Here is a 26,553-nt window from a genome sequence, read left to right on the forward strand (position 1 = left end):
GTAAGTGAAATTTCCGCTTCACATCCAGATTATATTTTATCATATTAATTAAGGAGTGGGGTTTAATCCAATAGGCATTCCCATGGGCTATCTGTGATCCCTTTCTTGTGTCCTTTCATACTCATAATTTCGGGAAGGTAGAGTTTTATGTCTTCTATTGACTAAGCCATTAAGACTCCCAACAAACTAGTCCCCACCATAACCGAAAAATTCCCGTTTCTTCTCCAATATATTACTTATCAGAATTCCATTTCCATCCAATCTACTAGCTTCATATCAAGCTACCAAGACACAAAGCAATTATGGCATACACATACACTACTCCATGGCTCTTGGTAGTAACTGAGCTTTTAATACTAGTCTCTATAACCGAAAGCAAAGTTCCAGCCATCATAGTTTTTGGGGACTCAACCGTGGATGCAGGAAACAACAACGTGGTTTTAACCCTTCTCAAGAGCAATTTCAGGCCTTATGGACGTGATTTTTCTGGTGGTCGCCCCACAGGACGGTTTTCTAATGGTCGCATTCCTCCAGACTTCATTTCTGAGGCTTTTGGGCTCAAACCAACAGTACCCGCTTACTTAGATCCTGCGTATGATATAGCAGATTTTGCCACTGGAGTTTGCTTTGCTTCTGCTGGGACAGGCTATGACAATGCAACTTCTGATGTATTAGTAAGTATCAAACAAAACCATATCTGTTAGTCCCTCCTCTCTTATTAATTAATATATATATATTTTTATTCTAACAAATTTAGGTTCTAACTGGTGGGGAATTATCTTTCTCCAATTCATTAGGTTGCAATATAGATGACAAATCATGTGTATTATTTAAATGAGTCACATAATTCATTTAAAATCTTTGCGACTAAAACTACATATTATTGGTTTCTTCATTCATTATATGTGTTGAAAGAAGATAGCTCGAACTAATTTGGAGCTAAACATTTTCCTTTTTTTTTTTTTTTTTTTAAACCTTATAAAAGATTAATTGATTCAAACTTTTCTTATGAGCAATTAATACGTACTTTTTGGTATTCTACTTTGTCAATGCGTGGATTCCAGTTAGTTCAACTGGTAAAATTTTTGATAATTTTTGTTTTTGTTTTGTTTTGTTTTTTTTTTTTGAGAAACAAAGTTTCTGATGGTTGAATAAGAGATCTGGGGTTCAATCCCCGCTTATACCAAAAACTGATTGGTGTCTTGGCCTGATGACAAAAAGCTATTATCAGGAGCGGACGCCATAAATTGAAACTCTTTCTAAAAAAAAAAAAAAAAAAATTGTCAATGCATGTGCATAAGAAAGTTATACCAATTTTTAACTTGTGCTTCCTTAATTTGCAGAATGTGATACCAATGTGGAAGGAATTGGAGTACTACAAGGAGTACCAAAACAAGTTGAGAGCCCACGTTGGTAAAGACAAGGCAAATGAGATTTTGAGTGAGGCCTTATATTTGATGAGCCTAGGAACAAACGACTTCCTAGAGAACTATTACATACTCCCTAAACGGCAATCTCAATTCACTGTCAAACAGTATGAGGATTTTCTCATTGGACTTGCTGGAAATTTCATTAGAGAACTGTATGGTCTTGGAGTTCGAAAAATATCCCTCACTGGACTTCCTCCAATGGGGTGTTTGCCACTGGAGAGAGCCTTAAATATTTTGGATCAACATGAATGCGTGGAGAAATATAACAAGGTGGCGCTGGAATTTAATTGGAAGTTAAATGGTTTGGTGAAAAGGCTGAATAAGGAGCTTCCTGGGCTCAGATTAATATTAGCAGATGCATACACGATTCTCTATCAAATCATCAAGAGACCTTCTTTATATGGTAAGTTCATACTCCTTGTACCTACTGCAATTTGGTTTTACTTACTTTTATTTTTTGCTGAATTAATTTGGTATTACCTGTTTATGATTGTGATTAACAATGATATGCCTCCCTTTTTTTAATAAGTAGGTAATAATTTTCCTTCAAGTATATTAAATTAAATGACTTTGGATTCTCAAAAAATAAAAAAACCTTATATTTTTCTCTAAATATAAAATGCAATATTTTTTTAATTAGTTATTTGACTTGTTTAAATAATTCACATAAACAATCTTATAAATAATCACATGTAATAAGTTGAAAAATATTCTTCTCTATTGGTTTATTAGAGCTAATATTTGTTCTATATCTAATATATTTCTTATTATTTGGTTGAGGATGATTGAAGGAGACACACAGTTCTTGCTTATTAGATTTTTTTAATAAAAAATTTTAAAATATGGTCCAAATCAACGATTATATTTCATTGGATAAGACTTAAAAGTGACTAAGGAAACCCCATATCCTAGCTCATGACTTACATTTTGATATTTATATATAAAAAAATTGGAATGAAATTAGTAGATTATAAGGACCGGAATACAATGAAATGAAATATGATATTTTTGTCTTAAAAGAAAATTATATATATATATATATATTTAAGAATTGAAAATAAATAAATATAAAGGTTAGAGAAATATAAATATTTCCATTCAATGAACTCTTCTCCCTCTCACATAAAAGAGAAGCTGCAGTTGAGTACTCTACATGGACCCGATTTATGTAAGAGTAGAGACTTATCATATGACGAGTTGTGGTATAAAATTGTGTCAAATTATGTGTTCCTAGTATTACTCTCATGAATAATGTAGAATGGATTTGTGTGAGATTAGAGTGAATTCCATAACTTCTCTGTATTGACTATTGAGAGAGATTTACAACTTGACACTACAGGGGAGAATGGACCTTTACCATAGGTGATAGGACACAAGTCGATATCTCTGCATTCATTGTTACTCTTTTCCTCCTCTAAATTAGTTGGAGTCACTCATTACTAGTAATAAATATAACCCTCTGTTACTAGACATAAAAGAAGTTGGTGAGGGCCTTAATGAGCGTTTAAAGCTAACCTGGTTTTGTTGGGAACACAATTTATGGTGTTGACTCTACAGTAAATTCAAGTATTTGCGATTTTTTGAGTGGGGGGGGGGGGGGGGGGGGGGGTTTTGGACTGTGTTTATTGCAATAGGGCACTACACAAATTAGGGGTCGTTTGGTACTGCTTTTAAATAACAGTTTTCAGTATTTAAATAACAATAATGCTTATAACATATATTTCTATAACACTTAAATATGTATTTCTACAACACTGAAAACTGAACAACAACACTTAAACACTGCTACCAAACGGGCCCGAGAATGTGAAAAATGCCTTCTTTTTTTTTTTAATAGAGTGGGGGACCTTTCTATAATGGAGGCCTTAAGAGAATTCAGATCAGTCGTTGTATAATAGAAAACCATATAAAATTTATATAGTTTTATTTAAAAATGATCTACATCATTCCATGTATAATTGTGTAAATTTATAAGGTTATTATAGCAAACTTGTAAATTTACACTGAGACTATTTATTTGTATGTAGTTGTTTATTCTTTCTTTATGTATCTCGAGAATAAAGGAAGAAAATGAATGTTGACTATTCTCTGTGAAGAAAATTTTTTTAAAAAAAAAATGATATTTTAATGAAATATAGTATAATATAGATAATTTGATGTGTGATATTTTGCATGAACTAAATACGGATGCTCTATGCCCCAAACGTAGAGCCGGCTCTACTTGCTTTATTAATCCAATTTGAAACAAACAATATATGTCATGTCAGGTTTTATTTTTATTTTATTTTTCCTCTACTTGTAAGTTCTGAATTATAACAAATATGAAATACGTTGTGGATTGGCAGGATTTGACGCTGTAGAAGTGGCATGCTGTTCTACAGGCACATACGAGATGAGTTACCTCTGCAGTGAGCACAATCCGTTAACTTGTTTGGATGCGAATAAGTATGTCTTTTGGGATGCCTTCCACCCTACAGAGAAAACAAATCACATAATCGTTAATCATTTAATTGATACGCTTCTAGCAAATTATCGTTGATTACTTTCGTCCAAAATAAACAAAAAACAAAAACAAAAAAATCTCTGATTTTTGTGTGGTTGATTAGCATAATATCTCAATTAAAATATTTTTATTTTATTTATAATGATGGATTTCTTTATCTATATATTTATTTGGTTTTAGATTTAGATTTGATAATATTAATTTATTCAGTTTTTTTTTTTGGTTGTCCTTATTCTGTAATAAAACAACAGTGGCTCCATTGTAATTCAACGATCGAGGTCCAAATGCAATGGCATTTGGAATCTCGACGTGATTTTTATTTTTATTTTTTATTGATCTCGACCTGAATTTGTTTTTTGTGTATTTATCTATTGAAATGTTTGAGCCTAAATTAATGAGGAAAGATTGGGTTTGATATCCAGTTGCATTGGATCCGTCATGATGGTGATACGTGTGTATTTTTTTGTTACATCTCGTTATTTCAGCGGGTGCAATGTGTTAGACCTAAGCCCATTAGTACAGTTCTAATTCAAACCAAGCTATCAAGAAAAAAAAAAAGCGATTATTAAGCAAAAAGTTGAAGCCAAGGAATTCTGTATTATAAAAAAAAAAAAAAAAGTTCAAGTCAAGGAGGAAATATTTTTTTGGCAAGAGTGGAATAATATAATTATTTACATATTTTGTCAAATTTTGGTTTAAATTACACATGTAATTTAAGCAATATATCACTAATTAATTTTATGTTTTTCTTGAATGCAAGTCTTGACAAATCTATCATTAAATTACGTTTTCTTCTTACAGTTTATACTCAATATTTTTAAGTGCAGATTACATTTTTTTACTCTAAACTACCACCCTAATTGTACTTATCCTTTAAATTATCGAAATGCATGATTGGCCCCCAAAGTTATAACTTTATTTCAATGCTCTTCCTACCATTTGTTTTATATGAATAATAAAAGAATTTATATGAGTGATAAATTAAATGTACATCAAAGGCATCATTCACAATGTTAGCACTTACACAATAATAAAGTGGATTAGTCTGTTTATTTGACAAAAAATGAAAAAGAATATAGTGTCGATACCTGATTTATATCCGACTCATTGCCATGATTTAATTTTTGTTTTTGTTTTTTATGTGTGTGCACACACTCTCCTAATCTAAGTTGAGCAATAAATTTGCAAACCATAGATATTGGCTCGGGAATTCCTTTATGCTCAAGGGAGGTATTAGCAGGCACATATATAATACAAAAAAAATTTCAAGTACAATGGGAAGAACTGGCTGGCTGGGTAGCGTCATTCTCTTATCATGTTGTGTGTTGTGGATTTTTGCAGGGATTGGCTTCATGTAAAGTCTACCTATATATGTGTGATGCTTTTGCTTGAAAAAGAAAGCTTAAGAACTATACTTGATGTGAATGGTCTATTTTAGAGCTTACTCTTATCTCTTCAAGAGGGGTACTTCCTTCCATTCCTAGTTCTCTACCTTTTGGACTACTTTGGGCAGCTTCCTTCTAGACAAGTCCAACCCTAGCTAAGAGAGCTAGTTTCTCCGAAGCTTACCTAGAACTTCTTACTGTAGAAGACTTTCTATCTCTCTCTCTCCTCTATACTGAAGAAATCCTTGTTGTTTTATGTGACACAATCACAGAGTTAAAACCTAGATTTAGAGAAAGGTAAGATCTTTTTGTGAAGTAAGAAAGATTGATAGAAAGGAATGGAGAGAGAGAGAGAGAGGGAGAGAGAGAGAGAGAGATAGATATTTGACAAAAGAGAAAATCTGTATCTTTTGCATAATGACAAAATTGGGAGTACAAGAATATTCATAATACACTAAGCCTATCTAATTGCATAACAACCAATCCAAATTATGCGGAACTATAACAGAATCTACACCAGAACAATATTAGTATTCAATTGGAAAAACATACAAAACTTATCGTGCATGATAATGTATGTGTGTGATTGGCTTTACACCTTTTTAGATTCAAGCTATATATCTTGAATCAATTTTCACGTTTTGTGGGATATAATTCTATATAATTCTTTTCTCCACTGTAATTTTCAAGAATGGTCTAGTAATTTTTTGATGTTGCTAGTCATACCACAACGAGAAAGCTCCATAGGTTTCTATAGAAAATGTATGGAACATGGCATCAAAATTTGTTTAGATATAATTATAATAAGTTTGGTTAATGAGTGCTCTTAAGTCATTTGTTAATTGACAATTTTAAGAAAGTTTTAATACCATTTTTATAAGAAAAATAAAAATTATAAGAAAAAAATTAATTAATTTTTTTCTTTTTTAATAAATAATTTCTAAAAAATATAATAAACCAATGTTCTTAAACATCCATCAACTTTTTCCAATTATATTTGGCAACCGATCATTTCAAGTTTGGGTTCAATCCAATCGAGCTCTGGTCAAAGTCATTCAAATTTAAATGGTTCACCATTTTTTAATGATCCTAAATATTTACAAAATATGGAGTATTTTTTGGCTAACTAATTACTTGATAAATTTATGGTAGAATTGTAGGAACTCTTTAACTTGTGGAATCAACCAGTCAATCCGTACTGGACTTGTTTTCTACTAGCCAGTTTAGTCTTGACTTGCTTTCCATTGGTCAAAATTTCATTGGTCCATGGCCACCTTCTCCACCCTTTCCTCTCGGGTTCAGACACAATATTGACGATTCAAGCTCAATTGTGAGGTCTAATCATCTTGATATAATAATGACGTATTTATTAGGCACAGAACCCAGCACCTCCATTTTTGTTGGGGAGCCTTCAATGCCCGAATGCTTGTCACTCTATTGGGCGGTTGCAACCACATGAGGGAACTTAATAACTCTCTCTCCTTCACTTTAGTACGTAAAACTTTCGGTGGTAGTTGGGAAGCCATTGACTTGCTGTCCTATTTATAATTATTTCTTTCAATTTCAGAAGGGAAGAATTTGTGGTTAATATTGTGAATAAATTATGGTTATGATTATCTTTCTTGGATATAATTTATATTGTATGGTTCTACTTCCACATTAGCAACCATGACGTGAAATAATGGTGTATATCACATTCATGGAGAGAAGTACAGATTTTATAAGATATGGGAATGTGACTAATATATGAATTATTGCCAAACTGTTTGCTTAAGCGACATCAGACTAAATATTTTGTATCACTACCAAACGACTTGTAGTTTTCCCTTTGCGTATATTATCTATTAATGCTATTTAGAAATCTATACCAGTTAATTGAGGGCGTATAGGTACAAGACTTTAATTTTTCCACTCTACAAGACAAGTAGCATAGCGTGTAAGTATCTTCAGGTTTGTATAGCAATTAAATCTCCCAACCACCTCTCAACCCTAAACTTTGAATCAAGCTGACTCATATATTTTACAACTGATATTTATTTATCGCAGCAGCCCCATTTTACTTCAATGTTAAAGGTTGTTTCAGACAAGTAGTACAAACTTTGAATATCAAATGGCATACATATGCATGTATATCAAATGTTTCCTTTTAACCCAATTTCTTCTGACACTAGTTGTCAGAACTGGTGCCAAAGTTCCAGCAATTATCGTGTTTGGGGACTCATCCGTAGATGCTGGAAATAACAACCAGATCCCAACTATTGCCAGGAGCAATTTTGAGCCTTATGGTCGTGACTTTTCAGGTCGCAAGGCAACTGGAAGGTTCTCTAATGGCCGAATTGCCACAGATTTTGTTTCTGAGGCATTTGGTCTCAAGCCAACCATACCAGCGTACTTGGATCCAGCATATAATATAGCTGACTTTGCCACTGGAGTTACCTTTGCTTCTGCTGGGACTGGCTATGACAATGCCACTTCTAATGTGTTGGTAATTAAGTCCCATTCATAACAAGTATTGTCCTCTGGTTATATGCTGATCATTTCCTTATTATTATTATTATTTTTTTTTGGATAAAAGCTGATCATTTCATTATGCTATATATTTATGATACAAGTTTCATGTCTATCTCTTACTCTCTGGGCTCAGTGTTTTACTTTCCACCACTAATTTAAGGTTGCATAATCTTTTAAGTTTTTTTTTTTAATAATTAATTTGCAAATCTTTAAACACAGTAAGCATTCTTTCTGCCTATGTTTCAGCATTTGAATTCGTTGAAGTGCACGCTTACATGACAGGACAGCTCGATATATTTTGAGGCCTAATTAAAGCAATAATTTTAAGTAAATTTTTTCTAATATCAAATTAATTAAAGAACGTGTGTATAACTTGCTGCATTAAATTTTAATTTGAAATCTATATTTGTCACTTTTTGAGTTGCAAAATTAAGAATGAAGTTTTGTATTCAATTTTTAATATAACTAATCCACTTTTCTTGTGATTAGTAATTGATATTAGAATATTAGATAGAATTTTATTAATTTTTATTTAGGAATAAAATTATTTGTGTAGAAGCAATTGTAGCATATATTTCTTTAAGCAATAGATGTATTGTAAAAGAAGAAATTCTTTTTAAAAATTTAGTTTATCATTTGGATTATTTTCTTCTATTTGTAAAACTTATTTTAAAACTTTTATCTCTAAAAGTAAATATATATGTCAATTTTTTTTTTTTTAAGTTTTTGCTTATTACTATTAGTAGCAAATTTAACAATACATCCCAGTTAAAATCGAAATAATTTTCTAATATTCATATGTTTATTTTTCTAGTAGACATTGGAAAGATATTTCATCTACAACATAAAGTTATAATACAACTAAAATAAATTCTTAAGCTTAGAACAATATAACTTAATTAATCAAATCACTATTGTAACTTCACTTAACATTAGAATTAACCAGAATCTCAACCTTCACAACTAAAGATGAATTAACTTCTTCTCAAAAAAAAAAAAAAAAGATGAATTAACTTAAAATCAAACTAATACTACAAATTTTCACATCAATTATATAAACATAAGATATAATCATATAAAAATAAAATAAATTTATCTTCCTTAATTATGATTTTTGATATTAAGTTCAGTAGTAAAAGAGAAAAAGATTGGGTTTAATGGTAATTGGTTATGAAGAGATACTTTTTTTACTTAGAGAAAAAGTGCAAAACAAATGTATGGGTTTAATTTGGTTTTTAGTTAGACATTGACCATTTTTTCAAGCCAAAAAAATAATAATAAATAGATAGGAGACATAAATTGTTTTCAGTTGCTATATATAAAAACATGTTATTATGATCAAAATTTTGGGACTTTTTTCACTTCTATGGCCTTAGGCAATTGTTTGAATGGCCTATATGGTAGACCTGTCCCTGTTCCGTTTATCTTTACACATTAATTTATTATTTGTACAAATCTTTATGCATGTGTTTCTACAGCATACAAAACAACATAGAATTTTTAAAAAATACACTCCCTCCCATAAAATATGGAATCGCTAAAATTTAAAAATTTTAAAAATACACACACTCCCATAAAACATGAAATTCCTAAAATTTTGAATGTAATGCTTATGTGATATTGTTTTATGTGTAAACAGATAATTGTGCAATACTTATTCCATAAATTTTTTAGCTTAACACATAACCTCTTATATGATCTTGTTTTATATAAAATTATAACTCTAAATATGGACTTGGATCATCAAATAAGAAATTGAGAGCAAACCACTATTTATTTTAATGGATGTTTTAAGAATTCACAAATTAAATAATACTAGGATTTGAAGTGTTGCATTTTAAACTTTAGGGATTATGTATTTAAGGAGAAACTGCAAGTAGATTTTGTGTACTTTTCCTTTTTTTTTTTTTAACATAATATATACTTTTATTTTTGTACCCGCCATTTTTTTTTTTTTGATAGTTGTACCCGCTAAATTAGATCCATACGACATGCCTACTCTAAATTATTAGTAATTATCACCTAATGTTTTGCAAAAATTTGTTTCCCTTGCAGTCTGTGATACCAATTTGGAAGGAATTAGTGTACTATGAAGACTATCAGAAGAGGTTGAGAGCCTATCTTGGAGAAACTAAGGCTAACCAAGTAATAAGTGACGCTTTGTACATGATAAGCATGGGAACGAATGATTTCCTTGAGAACTACTACACCTTGCCAGCTGGTCGACAATCCCAATTCACGGTTACACAGTACGAGGACTTTTTGATTGGAATTGCCGGAAATTTCATCAAGGAACTCTATGGTCTAGGAGCTCGAAAAATATCCTTAGGAGGGTTACCTCCAATGGGGTGTTTGCCATTGGAGAGAGCCACTAATATTGCTGGTGGCAATCAATGCGTGGAGAGCTACAACAATGTGGCTTTAGAGTTCAATGGAAAGTTGAAGATGTTAGCAACTACGCTGAACAAGGATCTTCCTGGGCTCAAATTGGTGTTTTCAAATCCATACTATATATTCACCTATCTTATAAGAAGACCTGCTACCTATGGTAAGTTATAACTGTGCCTGTATGTGCACCTCTGCCATTCCATGTATTTCACTTTCACTCATTACTACACAATTAATTAATGTACCGTTTTTTCCTTTTATCCTTTCAAGTTTCAACCAGCGCTTGGAAAATCTGATAGCCAATATATGTCACTACATTGACATTTAAGCTGTCATTACTCAGTAGCCACTTTAATTAGTTAAGTAGTTGGGTGGTAGATATATTTAATAGGTTCCATTGAATTTTCAGTTTTTTGCTGGATTATTTAATATGTGCTTAATTTGGTAGCTGTCTGTCATCTCATTAATTAATAACTGTTGTTTTGTCAAAAAAAAAAATTAATAACTGTTGACTTGAGAGGCTGAAAATTAATTGTAGATATTTTGACCTCTTAATTAATTAACTATTTGTTCTTAATTAATGGACAGGATTTGACGTGACTTCAATGGGCTGTTGTGCAACCGGAATGTTCGAGATGGGTTACTCATGCAATCGAAATAATTTATTGACCTGCACAAATGCGGACAAATATGTATTTTGGGATGCCTTCCACCCAACACAAAAAACCAATAGTATCATCTCCAATTATCTGGTGAAGACTGCTTTGGCTGGGTTCCTTTAATTTCCGTTTTAGCATATATAAATATATAATGTATCCTTATCAAGCTATGCCTAGGCCTAGCTAGCTAGCAACATTGTGAATGCTCATATATATTTATTATGCTTTAAACTCGAATAACCGTATTTATAGTATGCTATATGGTATATGGTCTATCGAACAATACAAAGCTTGTAATTTATTTCTTTCCACTTGAGGACCTGATCAAGTTATGTTAAAATTATATGGAACCTTCAATAATAGATTCACATATTACTAGTTTTCCCTAATCTTTCTCTTCGTTTTTCCCAATAGTTACCTGTCATCGAGCTTATGCGAAAAACTTCCACGATTCTATCAACACCCCCCCCCCCCCCCCCCCCCCCCCCCCCCCACACAACAAAAAAAAAAATTTCTGAACACTGTTATATATGTTTTGATGTATGTTGATAATACCCACAATTGTTTTGTGGGTACCATTTATTTATGTTATATTGCCTTATTTTCAAAACTTTTTTTGAGTCTAATTTTCTTTGAATCACTTTGGATAGGAACTAGGACACACAATTAAAATAACTACCCCATATTAATTAGGACAAATTATACATTTCCACAATAAACAATAACCCCAATTACACTTTTAGTCCTTAAACTAATGAAGCGCATGATTGACCCCTCAAAAATATAACGTCATTTTAATGTCCCCTTGTCTGTTTTGTTGTTAAGTCTGATGAAATTTAGGGTTGAAATACCAATTTGCCTTCACTTTAAATATATGACTGAATGGTAAATTGGTCTTTAAATACTAAATTACATTAGTTAACAACAAGATAGATGACATAGGGTTAAGTGTTATTTTTTTTTTAATAATTGAGGAGTTGTTTATGTGTTTCAATCGATCGAGGGGTTAGGTACTTAGGGTTAAGTGTTATTTTTTTTAATAATTGAGGAGTTGTTTATGTGTTTTTTTAATAATTGAGGAGTTGTTTATGTGTTTCAATCGATCAAGGGGTTAGGTACTTAGGGTTAAGTGATTTTTTTTTTTTTTTTAAATAATTGAGGAGTTGTTTATGTGTTTCAATCGATTGAGGGGTTAGGTACTTAGGGTTAAGTGTTTTTTTTTTTTTTTTTTTTTTTTTTTTTTTTAATAATTGAGGAGTTGTTTATGTGTTTCAATCGATTGAGGGGTTAGGTACTTAGGGTAATAATTTAGGATGGTAATTTGTAATTTTTCCTATTAATTTAGAAATAATTCTTTTTTTTTTTTTTTAAATTACTCTTATCAGTATCAAGGTCACATATGATAATAACTTTGACATTGTGTAACTCATATTACATTGAGTAGCTAGTAACTCCACTATTTTTATTGGTTTTCATTTGAGAAATGCTATGTCGACCCACTACATTTTTAAAAAACTTTTCACAGCAAGTCTTAAATGGTAGGTTTACTTATGATTTATTGTGAAAGTGTTTTAGACGTACCACTTCTCTTTTAATTTCGGTTTCATGCTAACCTTTTTCTTATATATATTCTTTTAATTTTTTATATTTTCAGGCAAGCTCACATCAACGGGTAACTCATGCCACGTTAATTAAAGCCACAATTTAGTGGTTTTTTAGCATTTTCTTTTTTATTTTATAAAAATTTAAAACAATAGGAGATGTCCGGTTAAAAAAGTATTGGAGGTAAGTTAAACCTGTAAAAAATTAAGTACAAGTCAAATTTGACTCTGTGACCGTCACATGACTCTCATTGCATGCTATTTCTTAACCCCTCTCTCTCTTTGGAAATATTTTGGTCATTGTAGGCATGCGGTAATGGTAATATACGTCACATAGGGTCCGTTTGAATACAACTTATTTTTACTGAAACTAAAAACTGAAAATATTGTAGTAAAATAACGTTTAAATGTGTGAATAGTGCCATGGGATCTGTGAACAGTGCACTTTGTCTCCTGCACAATGAATTCATGTGATGTTACTGTTCATACGCGCTGGGGAAAAAAAAAAAGAAAAGAAAAAAGGCAGAAAATGCAAACGTTGTAACGTGTCGTGGATCCAAACACTCACATAGTAATTTTATCACATAGTATGCCATTATGGTAATTTACATCACATTATATAGTAACTAGTTTTATAACCCCTTTTTTTTGGTTACAGTGGGGCTCATAGGCTCCACTAGTTACGTGTTAACCTATTTCTTTTTGATATTTTTAAATTTATATATATATTTTTGTCATTTTTGGCATGCAATAACAAAATTTCACATGATAGCAATATTTATTTTAAGGAAAAGATAGTAACTAGTAATTTTACTCACTACAAGAAATCTGGATTTAGGCCGCATTTTTTTTTTTTGGCAACGTTTCCAAATATGCCACTATAGGAACTCTATTGCAGCAGTTTTATAAAACGCTGCTAAAGAATGAATATATATTTTTTGCAACGTTTTACAAATGTTGTCTAAACCCAAATTTCTTGTAGTGATTGCATTCTCATATTACATTGAGTAATAACTTCACAGTTGTTGGGGGCATTTTTCGTTCATTGCCCACATGATGTTAGGAGAGTCAAAACTGAGACACGATTGTAGGCTTGAAACATGGCCCAAAAGCTGTCAGTGAAGTGTGAAAGACCCATTTTTCTCTAAGTCTAGGTTGCATCCAACAAATATTATAATAAGGCCCCAAAAATACCTCCTACAAAGATAAGCTAGCACAAAGGATGGCTTACCACAACAAGTGCTTAAATAATAGTCTAGCGGTAAGCAAGAGAAGAGTCCCAACGGTAAATGTTTGGAAAATCAATAAATGTATTTGCATAGTAAAAATTATGCTTTTCCTCCATAGTTGGTTAATATAGAAGTTGTCCCATTATAACAAGTACATGAGGAAAAAGGGTCCAACAATGAATATGACAGACCTCCAGTGGTAACGTCTAATTAGTCAATAAATGTGTTTACATGATAAAAATCATATAGTTTCTTTATTATTATCAAGTTATCATGAGGGAAAACTTCCATAGGATCCAAAACATTATGGCTTTCATCATAATAACAATAAACAAGGATTAAAGGCTTCATAATTACAAGAAAAAGAGGGAAAAATAGGATGGAATGAAGGGAGAGAGAGATTTCAATTTAGTGTAGCACATATTGAACTAAGATTTTTGGAATATCTATATGTGGGGTATGAATGGTGCAGTGTAGGCTATTTTTGAGTGAGTGGGTATTTAAGTTTGTGGTGGTGTGATGGAGTTAATGTTGAGGCTAAGGCTTTTGTGGGTAAAGAATTGTTTGTGACTGATTAGGAAACATTTATGGGCTGTGAATATGCAGAAAAAGAAAGGGAATGTTTGAGGCTAAGTGAGTGTGGGCTAAGGGGGATGATTTATGAGTTTGGGGAGAGTTGAACCACAAGCAAAGTGACAAGAAAATCAGAAATTTTAGAGGGGTTTGGTGTCGATTTTAAGGTTCTGGTATTTTTTGAGAAGATGGAATGTGATATTTATGGATAAGTGCATATGAGCATTTATGGACTAACGGCTAGTTTCTGAACTAAGGGACTGACTAATAGGCTGAAAATAGCATGATGGGCGAGGAATTTTATGATAAGATTTGTTGTCCTCCATAAGTTGATGGTAGTTCCCTTTTATATCGAAACTTAGGGGATTGATTAGCAAAAGTCCAAAAACATAGGACTGATTAGGGGCAGGACAACAGACTTAATTATCCTAGAATTTGGCCTAAAATGAGAGATTTTCTTTTGGGGCTGTTTTGCTTTCTTTGGGCAATGTCGCATATGGGTAAAAATTAGCATAATCTTGCATTAAATGCTAAGAATTTTGAGATTGTGTTTAGCCAATGGAATTAAGGTAGGTATTAAGGAGGAATTCTAGTGCTGCAACTGAGATTTGGACCCTAGGAAGTAGGATTCAACATCCCAAGCTAGGTGTCAAAGTTTAAGTCCACTTCAGAGGGTTCCGTTGGAGATCCCTTTATGGCCTCCAAACCACATGTTCCCAAATTTTCCCTTATAGGATTCATGGGCTTGATTCCTGAACCAATTACATATATTTTTAGTAATAAAATAAACTATTTGGTTCAGGATTTCATGAGCTTGGAGGTCTTAGTTATGGCTTCCTTGAGTTGTGACCAAAACTTGGGGAAGAAGGATATTTATTGCCTATTAGCCTTTATAGAATTCTTCAGTGGGGTCAGTTTGCACACATGAGCTATTTTGGCTGAGATTTCATGTTGGGCTTGGCCATAAAGGTTGAGTATTTTGTTGGGCCTTTGACTTGGTGGTTCTCTCCACTTGGGCCTACCTTTTTGCTTTCTCATTGTGAGCCCTACAAAATGGACAAAACTACCATATATTGCCATGGATTTCTATTCCACATGGGCTTTAGTTGTTAGTAGAAATAAAATGAATCCATAAGCTTTAATAAATATTTATGATAGGTTTTGGGTATTAATTTCCATGGGCTTTAAATAACAACTTGTAAAGTTTCTCATAATTTTTGCCATGGATTACTTTGTAAATGATATTTTCTTTGGGGCTTTTAAAATAATGACATCCAATATTTTCTTGAGAATAATATTTACCATGGGTTTTAAATAGAGGCAATATCCATTGGTTTCAAATAAAATATGGTAACAACCACTATAATGGAATAATGTGATATTCTCATGAGTTTTTCTATAGATAATCATAATGGGCATGTAGGATAAATAATTATCATGAGTTTTGGAAATAAATATTATGAATATTGTGATATAAAATAAATAATGACTATGAGTTTATAATATGATATGAAATAAATAATCATAATTTTCCATGGGCTTTTATAAGATGATTGCCATGGGTTTTGAAAATAGATAATTGCGATAGATTTCATGGGCTTGTAATATTATAGTAATAGATTCAAGAGCTTAAAGTATTATTCATCATTGGACTTTTAAGTAAAACACTTATGATATAGTATTTTGCCAAGTATTAATAACCTTGGATTTTTGATAAAATAGTATTAAATAGTTAGCTTAGACTTTTTATAAAACAGTGCCAAGTAGTTAGCTTGGGTTTTTGATAATGCCAAGTAATTAGCTTGGGCTTTTGATGTTGCTAATAAGAATTGGGCTTTTTGATGTTGCTAGCGGGAACTGGGCTTTTGATGTTTCCAATGAAAATTGATTTTTTTTTTAATATATATTGCCAGCAAGAACTGGGCTTTTAATGTTGCCAATGAAAATTGGGCTTTTTTGATATTGCCAGTAAGAACTGTTCTTTTGATAAATAAGTTGCCATGGATTTAAATCATGGGCTTTGATCATGGATTTAAATTCCATTGATAAAATTGTTTTGCTATGGACTTGAATCATGGGTTCTTCAAATATTGCCAAGCATAAGTATCTTGGGCTTTAAATAGAATGAGGTGTGTGTATTGGGCTCATAGGGCCGGTTTTGGGTTTAGTTAAATGATGATAATAAAATTAGATAAAATATGAGGTTTTTGGGCTTTTTGTGATAGTTTATATCATGACCCAATTTAGATAATGAGATATGAAATATTTGTGATTAACATAATAATAGGGCAAGAAATATTTGGGAGAGCCCAATAACTTATTTGTGGTATTTGAAAAAATATAGGTGATACTTAAATAATATTAGGTGTAAAAAAATTGCACCCTAGCATTCAGCCCCTCAAGTCACGTGTGATCAAATTATTAGTAATACTATATTTTTTGAAAAGAAAAATGTTAAGATCACACGTGCGAGTGTTTTTTTTTTTTTTTTTGAAAAATAGTGATCTATTATAGATAATGAGATATGCAATATTTGTCGGCCAACGGGATGAGAAATATTCATGGAGGCCCAAAATAATATATGGGTGATATTCTGGGTTTTTTTTTTTTTTGGTGAATAAGTAAAAGTGATTAAATAGGATTAAGGCATGTGGCATGAGTGAAAAAATTGTACCTCAACCTTTAGCCCCCTGAGTATGTATGATCAGCTTGCCTTTGGTCACACATATGAGTTTGAATGAGTCCGTAAGCTTGTGTTGCATGGTCGAGAGAGAGAGAGAGAGATGGTGAGCTTGAAAGAGAGAGCTTCTTCCTCTTTTCTAAGACTAAGAGAACCCTTTTATCTCATTCCAAACTTCTTCCATCCTCCTTTTCTGATTCAACTCCTCTTGATTGAGTTTTTTCTTTTGCATTTGTAGTTCATAAATAGAATTTAGTTGTTGGTGGAATTGAAGCCGATGGCTAGGTGATATAAGCCTTTTTTTGCCATCGCATGATTTATGATGCTGTTAGTTCCATTGCTTCAATAGTAATTGAGAAGGACAATCCAATTAGTGCACCTCTGAAGTGGGTGCTATGAAGACATATTCTAGTCACAAAATTGCATGGACTCTAGCCGCTACTGATGTTTTGTATGCAACGGTAAGAACTTTTGTCAGCCCCCATTCGATTTATGGGTCTTTGTAGGCCCATTAGTGATTGGCCTAATTGAATAAGCTGAAAGATTGATAATAAAGTGTTTTATTGACCCCTTCATAAAGCCAATATCATTGGTGATGTGATATTGTTCCGCTATAAGATTGTATTCCATAATCTAATACACCGTTGGAATCTAGAGATGTTGAATTTAATAGTTGTTTGGTTCATGTAGGAGATATCCAGTTGAGTGGATTAAGAGGATAACACTTTGGTGGAAACCCCCAAGTCTAATCTAGTAAGAATTCCAGCCGTGATAAATCTAGATCCTCCGATGATGGTTATTTAGATCAAATTGATACTTTTGTTAATCCAACTATTGGTTCCATAGGTCCATGATGAAGCAATTTAAGGGAAGACCATTGCCGGTAGGATGAAGATTTATGAACCTATGGAAGAGATTTCTTCAAGAACTCATTATCTTCTTACATCCTTTCTTTCCTTTTTCTTCTATTCCTTGTCTTCATTCATGGCCTTGCATTTTTCTACCCTTATGGTTCCAGCAGCTTGGTGATAATAACAAGACATAGCTGAGGAAGTATGATGATGGATTTGAGGATACGGATACAGACTTCGGTAATTTTATGCCCCTTTCCACTTTCTCGTCATGTATATTTACAGCTGATGTATTTTCACTTCAGGTTTTGTTGCTGAAGATATAATGACAATTGACAAAAGCTTTGCTGATGCTGTTGCTGCTGGAGAGATTGTTTCTGAAGAGCTCCAGCTGTGATTTTGCCATATCTTCATGATGTTCCTTAGATTAAAAAATCTCCAAGCATGATCTAAAGTTGCTCATACTACTAGAGGGAATTACGGCTTGATATTGTTCATCTGCTCTTTTGTTGTTGGATAGTTGACTATGGTCTCTTACTTTACAAAAACGCTTGGAAAATTTCCTAATGTTGCTCTTAAAAATTATTAATCTTCAAGGGTGCTTGAAGGCATTGTAAAGAAACATTCTGGCTTCATGGTTGGAGGCAAGTTTGGTGTTGCTATGAGAGGACTATTGCTCCAACTGTAGTCATATTTATTGTGCCACTGAATCATTTACTATTTGTGATGATGAAGATAGCTAATTTGAGGAGAATATTGCATCAATGATGGTTGAACTTTATCATTTGATCAAAGGGATGAAATCATGTTGTTTTGTCTTCTAGTGGTGCTTCTTCTCTAGTGGAGACCTTTGGCAATGGCTTTGTTGGAGTAGATATTTATATTTTCTTGTGTGTATTTTTCAAAAAATTGCTTTGGTGATATATTATGATGTAATGTAATGTAAGCTTATACAACCATAATTGTTGTATTGATATGTTTTGAAAAATTGGTCTAGTCACATGTGTTCTGTTTTATGAAATGACTTGAAATTGGTTCAGTCGTGTAGGCTGTGTTTTATTTAGCCATAAATTTCTTTTGTCAAGATATTTTTATTGTTAGAAAATTACTATTCTTAGACTCAAAAATCAAATTATGGTCATAGAGGCGATATCTATTTTTAAAATCACTTGCTAAACACATGACCATTTTATTTTGGAGAGATCCAGCCATAGAGGCTATTATCAAATTTGAATATTTATAAATTTGAAATATGTTTTGATCATTGAAAAATTGATGCACTTAGGCCAAAATATGGTAATGGAAGTTATATATTTTATTTTGTGGAAATAACTTGTTGGAATCATGATAGTTTATGTTGGAGATATCAAGTTGTAAAAGGTCATCATTGCAAGTAAGATCGAAATATAAATATCGATGTGAGAAAAAATATCTTGAAATACTCATAGTTGGTTTAAGGCAAACGATAATGCTTACTAGTTATTTTCGAGGTAGTTTATTGGAAATATGATGATTGAGTTAAGTATGATATAGCTCCGACCATTTGCCATTGATAGGTTCTAGGAGATTTTTGCCTTCCGCCATGGCTAGACAATAATAGTCACTATCAAAAACCTCCTCACAAGATAAAGGTCTCTGGGTGCTGGGATGCCAGATTGATTGGGCCTTTTAGATCAAAGCCCCCAAGTGTGAGGTAGTTGACATCCTTGATTATGCTCAAGATTCCAAAGATTCCAATGATATCGTACATGTGAATTTGATGATCCTAGTAAAATGATGCATGGGGTCACCATGGCTTTAGGGTGCATGGGGTTACCATTGCCTTAATCTGTGTAGGGCTGCCACAACTTTAATGCTGAAAATAAAGCTTCTTTGATGACCTCCAATCTACTTGGTTCAGCGGACGATTTAGAAAAATTTTCTTTTATTGATTGGAACAAGACTGATGATTCTAGCGGCAAGGAGTTATTGCATTTCTTGGATTATTCGAGCTTCTATATTGGGATGGAAAATTCTCGTCGGTTTTATGCCTACAAAATAGAAAAAACCCAATGTCTAAGAATCATGATGATAATTGAATTAAATAATATGTTTTGTATTATAATTTTGATTAATGGTCGTAATAAAGATTGAGATAAAGTAATATATATTTAACGTGATAGTTTTGATTGAATGATGTATGTGATATAATACTAAAGTAATTTGTATTGAGTGATGTAAGCATAGTAGAGTAACATATATTCAATATAAATTTAAAGATAGTGATGTGATGACTTATCTTGAAAGTTCATGGCTCCAGCCGTATATCAGTGAACTGATGGCAATCTAGCAGCATGATGACATGAGTATAGCAGTGGAAAGTCCATGAATCATGATAAATCTCTCTATGGCTTGACATTGAGAGCATGTATCACCAAGTTAGGATCTAAACTGAGCACCATGTTTTACTCCTAAGCAAAGATGTCAATGTATTTTTCATTAGATGGAGAAGGTACGTCAAGTACTGTTGGAGGTTCCTTAAATGGTTCAGCTATACCACTGAACAAGAATTCTACTTCCATTAGATGTGTTATCTTCTGGATATAGCCGTGAGTATTGTACTAGCTTCATTCGGCCTAGGACCCTTCTATTTGAGGCAACTAAGCCTCACGTGTCATTATGAGTAACAATATATGCTTCCATTTGGTAGCCAGATTTATTCACATTGTGGCTGTGATTTGCCGTTGGATGCTTCTTTGTACTTTCTTTTACTTTCTTTTGGATCAAAAAATTTCTTTCATCAATAAACCTATAAAATGACCAAAATACCCCCGAAACCTAAAAAATGACCAAAAATGACAAAAATGTTAATTTTTAGGTTTTGGGGGGTGTTTGGGGGCCTTTTTTTGGAGCTTGGCCACGTGTCATCCGTTGGATTAGTGACCTTGCTAGGCCCGGGTTGTGTTCAAGAAGTTGCATCCGGAACTCAACATTGGGCCACGTGGTCCAATGGCTACTGGTGTATTTTTAAGCCTACAAAACCATTAAAACTAAAGTCTAAGAATCATGATAATAGTTGAATAAATATGTTATATGTGTTTGATATAATAGTCTTGATTAATAGTTGTAATAGTAGTTGAAATAAAGTAATATGTATTTAAAAATAAAGTAATCATGTACTCAATGATGTTAATTTAAAAATATGGAAGCAGAGTCACTTATCTATGTATGGTTTGTAGCTCTAGTTGTATAGTATCAGTGAGTTGACAGCATTCCAGCAGAATGACTCCAGCGGTGGAGAGGCAATCTACCATAGTAACTTCAAGATTGAAAGAGAAAAATGGGTGCAACTGGAGGGAGAAAGAGTATGTCTAGCTGTGTGTAGAGGTTGATTAAGCTTGCCTCTCTTATCATGCACTTAAATGAGTTTTCCCCTTGACAATGCTCTTTTAGTGGTTGTGAAGTTATGCATAGTGTTGCCTTCCATGAGAAGGACTTTTGTATGGAGTATTTGTGCCTTCTAAGAGAAGGGATTTATGTAAGATAGATTTATACCTTCCATGAGAAGGGCTTTGATATGAGGCCTTTATGCCTTCTAGGAGAAGGGTTTTAGTATTGGAAGTTTATGACTTCCATGAGAAGGGCTTTTATAAGAGAGGTGGAGAAGTGTATTGAGATGTGTTTATGGGCAACAAAACAATAGAATTTCAGAGTGAGAGAGTATGAGAGTGGAGCTTAGAAGAGTTGTGGTGTGTTATATGTAATGGTATAGTAAGTGTGTATAGGATTGTGTGAGAGAAATGGAGAAAGAGATATTTAGAGATATGGGCAGCAACATAAATGTATTTTTTGAATATGGAGAGTGAAAGAATGAGTATAAGAGAGTAATGGTGTTGTAGCGTGTTTAGCAATGCTGCTGGGATTTTCTATTGGAGGATGGATGAGGACTTATGAAGGGTAGTTATGAGCTAAGGGCTGAAGAGTTTAGTTCCTAATTTGGAAACTAAAAACTCAGAAGCTCAGAACTTCATTAAGAACTTAAGAAGATAATTAGAGGGAGAGAGAAGTTTATGAGAAAGTTGTTCTTCTCTATTGGTGTCCTTTAGTATGTTGATGAGAGGTTCCATTTGTAGCTGAGTTTAAGGGGGTTTCTAGCAAATAATATCAACAAAAATCTGTCCCAATCAGAAAAAAATCTTCAAAGAATCCATCCTAAGATTTGGCCAAAAATGGTATGTTTAGCTTTAAGGTATTCTTATTGTTTTGGGTAAGAGTTGTTGGTGGAAAGTGCAGCAAAAAAGGAAAGTATTTTATCAAGAAAAAGATAATTTCTTTAGTTGGTTTTGGTTTTTAGCCAAATGTGTAAAATCAGTAATTTCAAGGTTGCTGGGTTAGCTAATACATCTGTTCTAAAAAAGTTGTTCCAGCTGTTAGGAAAAGTTATCATAACTATCATAAGACAACTGTCACAGCTGTCATAAGATAGCTGTTGCTTGGGGCAGAAGCAGATGAGGTCAGATGTCAGGCTGCTGGGATTTCAATATTAAATGGATGGTGATATTAGTTTCAGCCAGGTGTCAAGTGCTGAATATACTGCTGGTGTTTTGCTGGAAATGTTTCCTTTTTTGGGTGTTTGTATTTTTGGTCCAAGGTTCTATTACAACACATTTTTTGTCAGTAATAGAATGGTTGGTTGAAAGTTAATGAAGCTTTAGAGATTTAGTCAAGGTCTCATTGTGTTGTGACTTAATCTTGGTAAGCAAGAAAAGCATTTAATGCTCTACTCTAGCAACTAGTAGAGAAATATTTGGTCTGATTGTGGTAGACAGTAGCTGGATATTACAGATATCATGAATATTCTATATATTTGGAGATTAAAGATAGCCAATCAGATTAGGCCATGTGTCTGAGTTGGATTTTAGTTGAAAGTAGTAATGTAGTTTATGTAGAATAATATAATGAAGTTTCTAAATTTGTATAGGAACAGCTGGAGGTTGAATGAATACTTATTTTCTCAGCATTTAGATGGCTAGAGATATTGAGTATTTGCCATATGATGAATATTAAGTTTTAGGAAAAGAGCAATGTGGAATTTTATCATTGTAATGTGATAAGAGATGCTTACCATATGTTACCCGTTACACACGGACTCGGCAGAGTTCAGGGAGTTAGAGAAGACACGCCAAACAACATGTTTCTTTTATCAACTTTAAACCGCTGGAGTTTTACTGAACATACCTCTTGGCCCTCCAAACTACGGCTCCCAAAATTTCCCCAAAGAGACTTATGAGCTTGGATCATAAGCCGAAGATGAGATGACGTACCTTGGGTTTTGTTGTCATTTTTCGTAAATATGGGCTTTTGTTGAAGAAGCCGCTTGTCATGAGTGTAAGAGAGGTAATATGGGCCGTGAGCTTTGATTCATTGCATGAGCCCGATCCATATGTTGATGTTGATGATGTTTTGGGGTTATGATCCCAATTGATGAAGAGGAAATGTGGACCATGAATCCGCCTCTTAAAGTAAGGATCTTGTGGGCCATGTGAGCCCAATCCATGAGATATAAGCTTATTTTGGGCTTTAAAGAGATTTAACCAAAAAATCAATAATATGTTTATGTGGCATGGGTTGCCAATGAAGTAGTGCCATGTAAGGCAAAAAAAGAGTCTTCAACAGGGGGTAATTTGGTCAATTTTTAGGTTTAGGGGGTATTTCAGTCATTTCTTAGGTTTAGGGGGGTATTTTGGTAATTTTAAGGTTTTGAGGGTATTTTGGTCATTTTTTGGGTTTATGGGGTATTTTGGTCAATTTTTTTAGGTTTCGAGGGTATTTCGACCATTTTTTAGGTTTAGGGGATATTTAGGTAATTTTTAGGTTTTGGGGGTATTTCAATTATTTTTTAGGTTTAAGGGGTATTTTGGTAATTTTTTAAGTTTTGGGGGTATTTGGTCATTTTTTTAGGTTTACGGGTTTTTTGGTTAATTTTTAGGTTTTGGGAGTATTTCGGTCATTTTTAGGTTTTGGTGGTATTTTGGTAATTTTTAGGTTTAGGGGGTTTGGTTAATATTTAAGTTTCGAGGGGTATTTTGGTCATTTTTTAGATTTAGAGGTATTTTGGTCAATTTTTAGGTTTTAGGGGTATTTCAGTCATTTTTTAGGTTTCAAGGGTATTTTGGTAATTTTTTAGGTTTAGGGGTATTTTGGTCAATTTTCAGGTTTTGTAGGTATTTCGGTCATTTTTTTTTAGGTTTAAGGGGGATATTTTGGTTCTTTTTTAGGTTTTAGGGGTATTTTGGTCTTTTTTTAGTTTTAGGCGATATTTCAGTCATTTTGGGTTTATGGGGTATTTTGGTAATTTTTAGTGGTTTTGGGGTGTTTTAGAGTTGAATGATTTGTAGAAATGGTACTTGGATCATAGTTGGGTCTAATTGAGTATCTAGTTAAAACCCAATAAAGATCAATGTTAATTGAGTTTAATTGGGTTAATACTTAATACCCATTTAACTCGATTAATAATTGGATGGGTTTGAGTCTTATTTAAGTTGATAGGTTTGGGTGGGCAAATTGATTTTGCCAACACTACATAAGACAACTACATATGTGAAATTCAACGGTATGTTTTGCCAAGTCACACGTTAACATACTTCTTACTTTTTTTTTTTCTTTCTTTCTATTTTTAGTTACTTTTAACAAGCAATAACAAGCTAACAAAACATGACAATAATTTTGTTGTGTCCAATGACAACTTGTGTCTAACGTGGAAACGAATCAAGTAATATTAAGGAACATCGTATCAGTAATCCCATGCCCACCTGACTAGAGATTGAGAAATTAATAGAGTACAAAACTTATCTTCAAGCTTTACCTTATTCTGATCATTCAGAGGGACAATTGGGTGTAATTTTGGATGAAAGGAGGGAGGGAGGGAGAGAGAGCAGGTTGGCTAAGTGATTTAGCAACTTATAATACTTTAGTTAGTATGAAGATCAAATTAATGTGGTTGCAACTCTTGAGGCAAGCAAGAACAATAGCTTTTTTGCAGCAGCAAGTGCAGCTTAATTAATGTATCAACAACTAGTTAGCATTTAGCAAGCAGTTGTAGTAGTGATTTGTGTTGTAATTCCATTAATTAGTAACACTTAATCAGTTCCTTTTGTAATAGCTAGAATGGGCTAATTAAGGCTTAATTTTTTGTCACAGAATCTGTTAGTAGGTTGTAACAGCAATTGAAACCGTCAGAAGACTGTTAGTAAATCAATTACATTTAGTACAGTTGGCATTAGGCCATGTGTTAAATAGCTGCAGCCCTTAGAGCATTCACAGTAAAGAAGCTATAAAATATATCTTTTAGCAACTTAAAAAGCAACTTTATCTATTTTAACAACACACACCCAACAACAAAGACTATTTTGACAGTCATCTTATTAAAATAATATAAACAACTTATTAAAATAAATTAAAACTTCCTCCACAAAAATTCACAGCAACCAGCCACAGCCTTTCCACCACCACCACCACGTAGCACAAACCACATTAGAACAAAAAAAACCCAAAACGAGTCCACCATTGCAACCACAACAACAACCATGTTATCAACAACCCACCACAAAAAACCTAGCAAAACCCAGCAAAAAAACCCAAACCTCCGAAACCTACCGAGACAAAACCCAGCAACCCAATGCCGTTGAAAAACACCACTGAGACAAAATCCAGCATTAAAACCGGCACCACCGATACAAACACAACCAAAATCCACTAGCACCAAACCATAATCAAGCCATAATCAAGCCATCAAAGCATGGCCAACCCAAACCCATGAATCCGAGCACGGCGACACCTCACAAATCACAAAATCGGCAACCTAGACCCATGAATTCGATCTGCACGCCGATGCCACCTCAACGTTGATGTCCACAATCCGATTTCACATGGGCCGAGGTCGAAGCTGGGAGGAGAGAGGTAGAGGAAAAAGAAAAAGAAAAGAGAGAAAACAAACCTAAGCATGTGAAGTGCTTTGTGAGCGTGTGGGGAATAAAAAAAATTAGATTTTGTTATACCATCCAACTATAGTGAGCTGCTAGAGATAGCAGCCCACCTTAGCAATCACTCAAACTTTTTTAGCTTTAGTTTCTTTGCTGTAGTGTGTGATTTTGGTGTTTTGGTTGCTAAAATGACTATTTAGTCATTTTAGCAACCTTATTGTGAGTGCTCTTAGGAGTTAGAATTTGACCATGGCGTGCATGTATTAGAATTCGACCATGGCGTGCATGTATAAATAGTCTTGAGAAATGTACAATTTTACTCAATTTTAGATGTTAATATAGAGTTAGCCTCAGTCTTAGTTCCAAAAGACTACTCTCTTGAGTCTTAAAGAGTTGTAAATCTTTCTTGCACTTCTAAGCAGCTTAGTTCTTTGATTCATTTCCACTACTTCTTGCCTTAGAATTATTTTCATCACTAAGGGCCTGTTTGGATTGAGGGAGGGGGGAAGGAGAGTGGAGGGGAATAGAGTAGAGTTGGTTGAAAATAAGCTAATTTTGAGTCAATTTTACTCTACTCTACTCTACTCCTCTTCTCTCTCATTCAATCCACATGGACCATAAGAGAGGGCTTAATAAGGAATCGTATGTACCCATAGATAAGAGTCAATATTGTTTGTTTGTTTAGACCCCTTTAAAACCAGATTAGTTTAACCTAATGAATTAGCCAAGTAGTTACTTAGGTTAATTATGAGATCTAGGTTAATCACATACAAACATATTAC

At 33.2% G+C, this 26,553-nt stretch overlaps 2 protein-coding genes across 2 annotated transcripts; both read left to right on the plus strand.

The window, feature by feature from the left end:
* Window positions 1-244: 244 nt before the first annotated feature.
* Window positions 245-4,298, plus strand: LOC126695256 (GDSL esterase/lipase At4g26790-like). Its single transcript, XM_050391931.1, has 3 exons — window positions 245-674; window positions 1,344-1,833; window positions 3,776-4,298. The coding sequence occupies exons 1-3, from the start codon at window positions 303-305 to the stop codon at window positions 3,967-3,969; spliced, it is 1,056 nt and encodes a 351-aa protein (XP_050247888.1). The 5' UTR covers window positions 245-302; the 3' UTR covers window positions 3,970-4,298.
* A 3,010-nt stretch (window positions 4,299-7,308) lies between these two features.
* On the plus strand, window positions 7,309-11,265 carry LOC126695257 (GDSL esterase/lipase At2g04570-like). Its single transcript, XM_050391932.1, has 3 exons — window positions 7,309-7,803; window positions 9,885-10,377; window positions 10,806-11,265. The coding sequence occupies exons 1-3, from the start codon at window positions 7,429-7,431 to the stop codon at window positions 10,997-10,999; spliced, it is 1,062 nt and encodes a 353-aa protein (XP_050247889.1). The 5' UTR covers window positions 7,309-7,428; the 3' UTR covers window positions 11,000-11,265.
* The last annotated feature ends 15,288 nt before the right edge of the window (window positions 11,266-26,553 follow it).

Source organism: Quercus robur, chromosome 8 (assembly GCF_932294415.1).
Source record: "Quercus robur chromosome 8, dhQueRobu3.1, whole genome shotgun sequence".
In the NCBI taxonomy this organism is placed as follows: Eukaryota; Viridiplantae; Streptophyta; class Magnoliopsida; order Fagales; family Fagaceae; genus Quercus; species Quercus robur.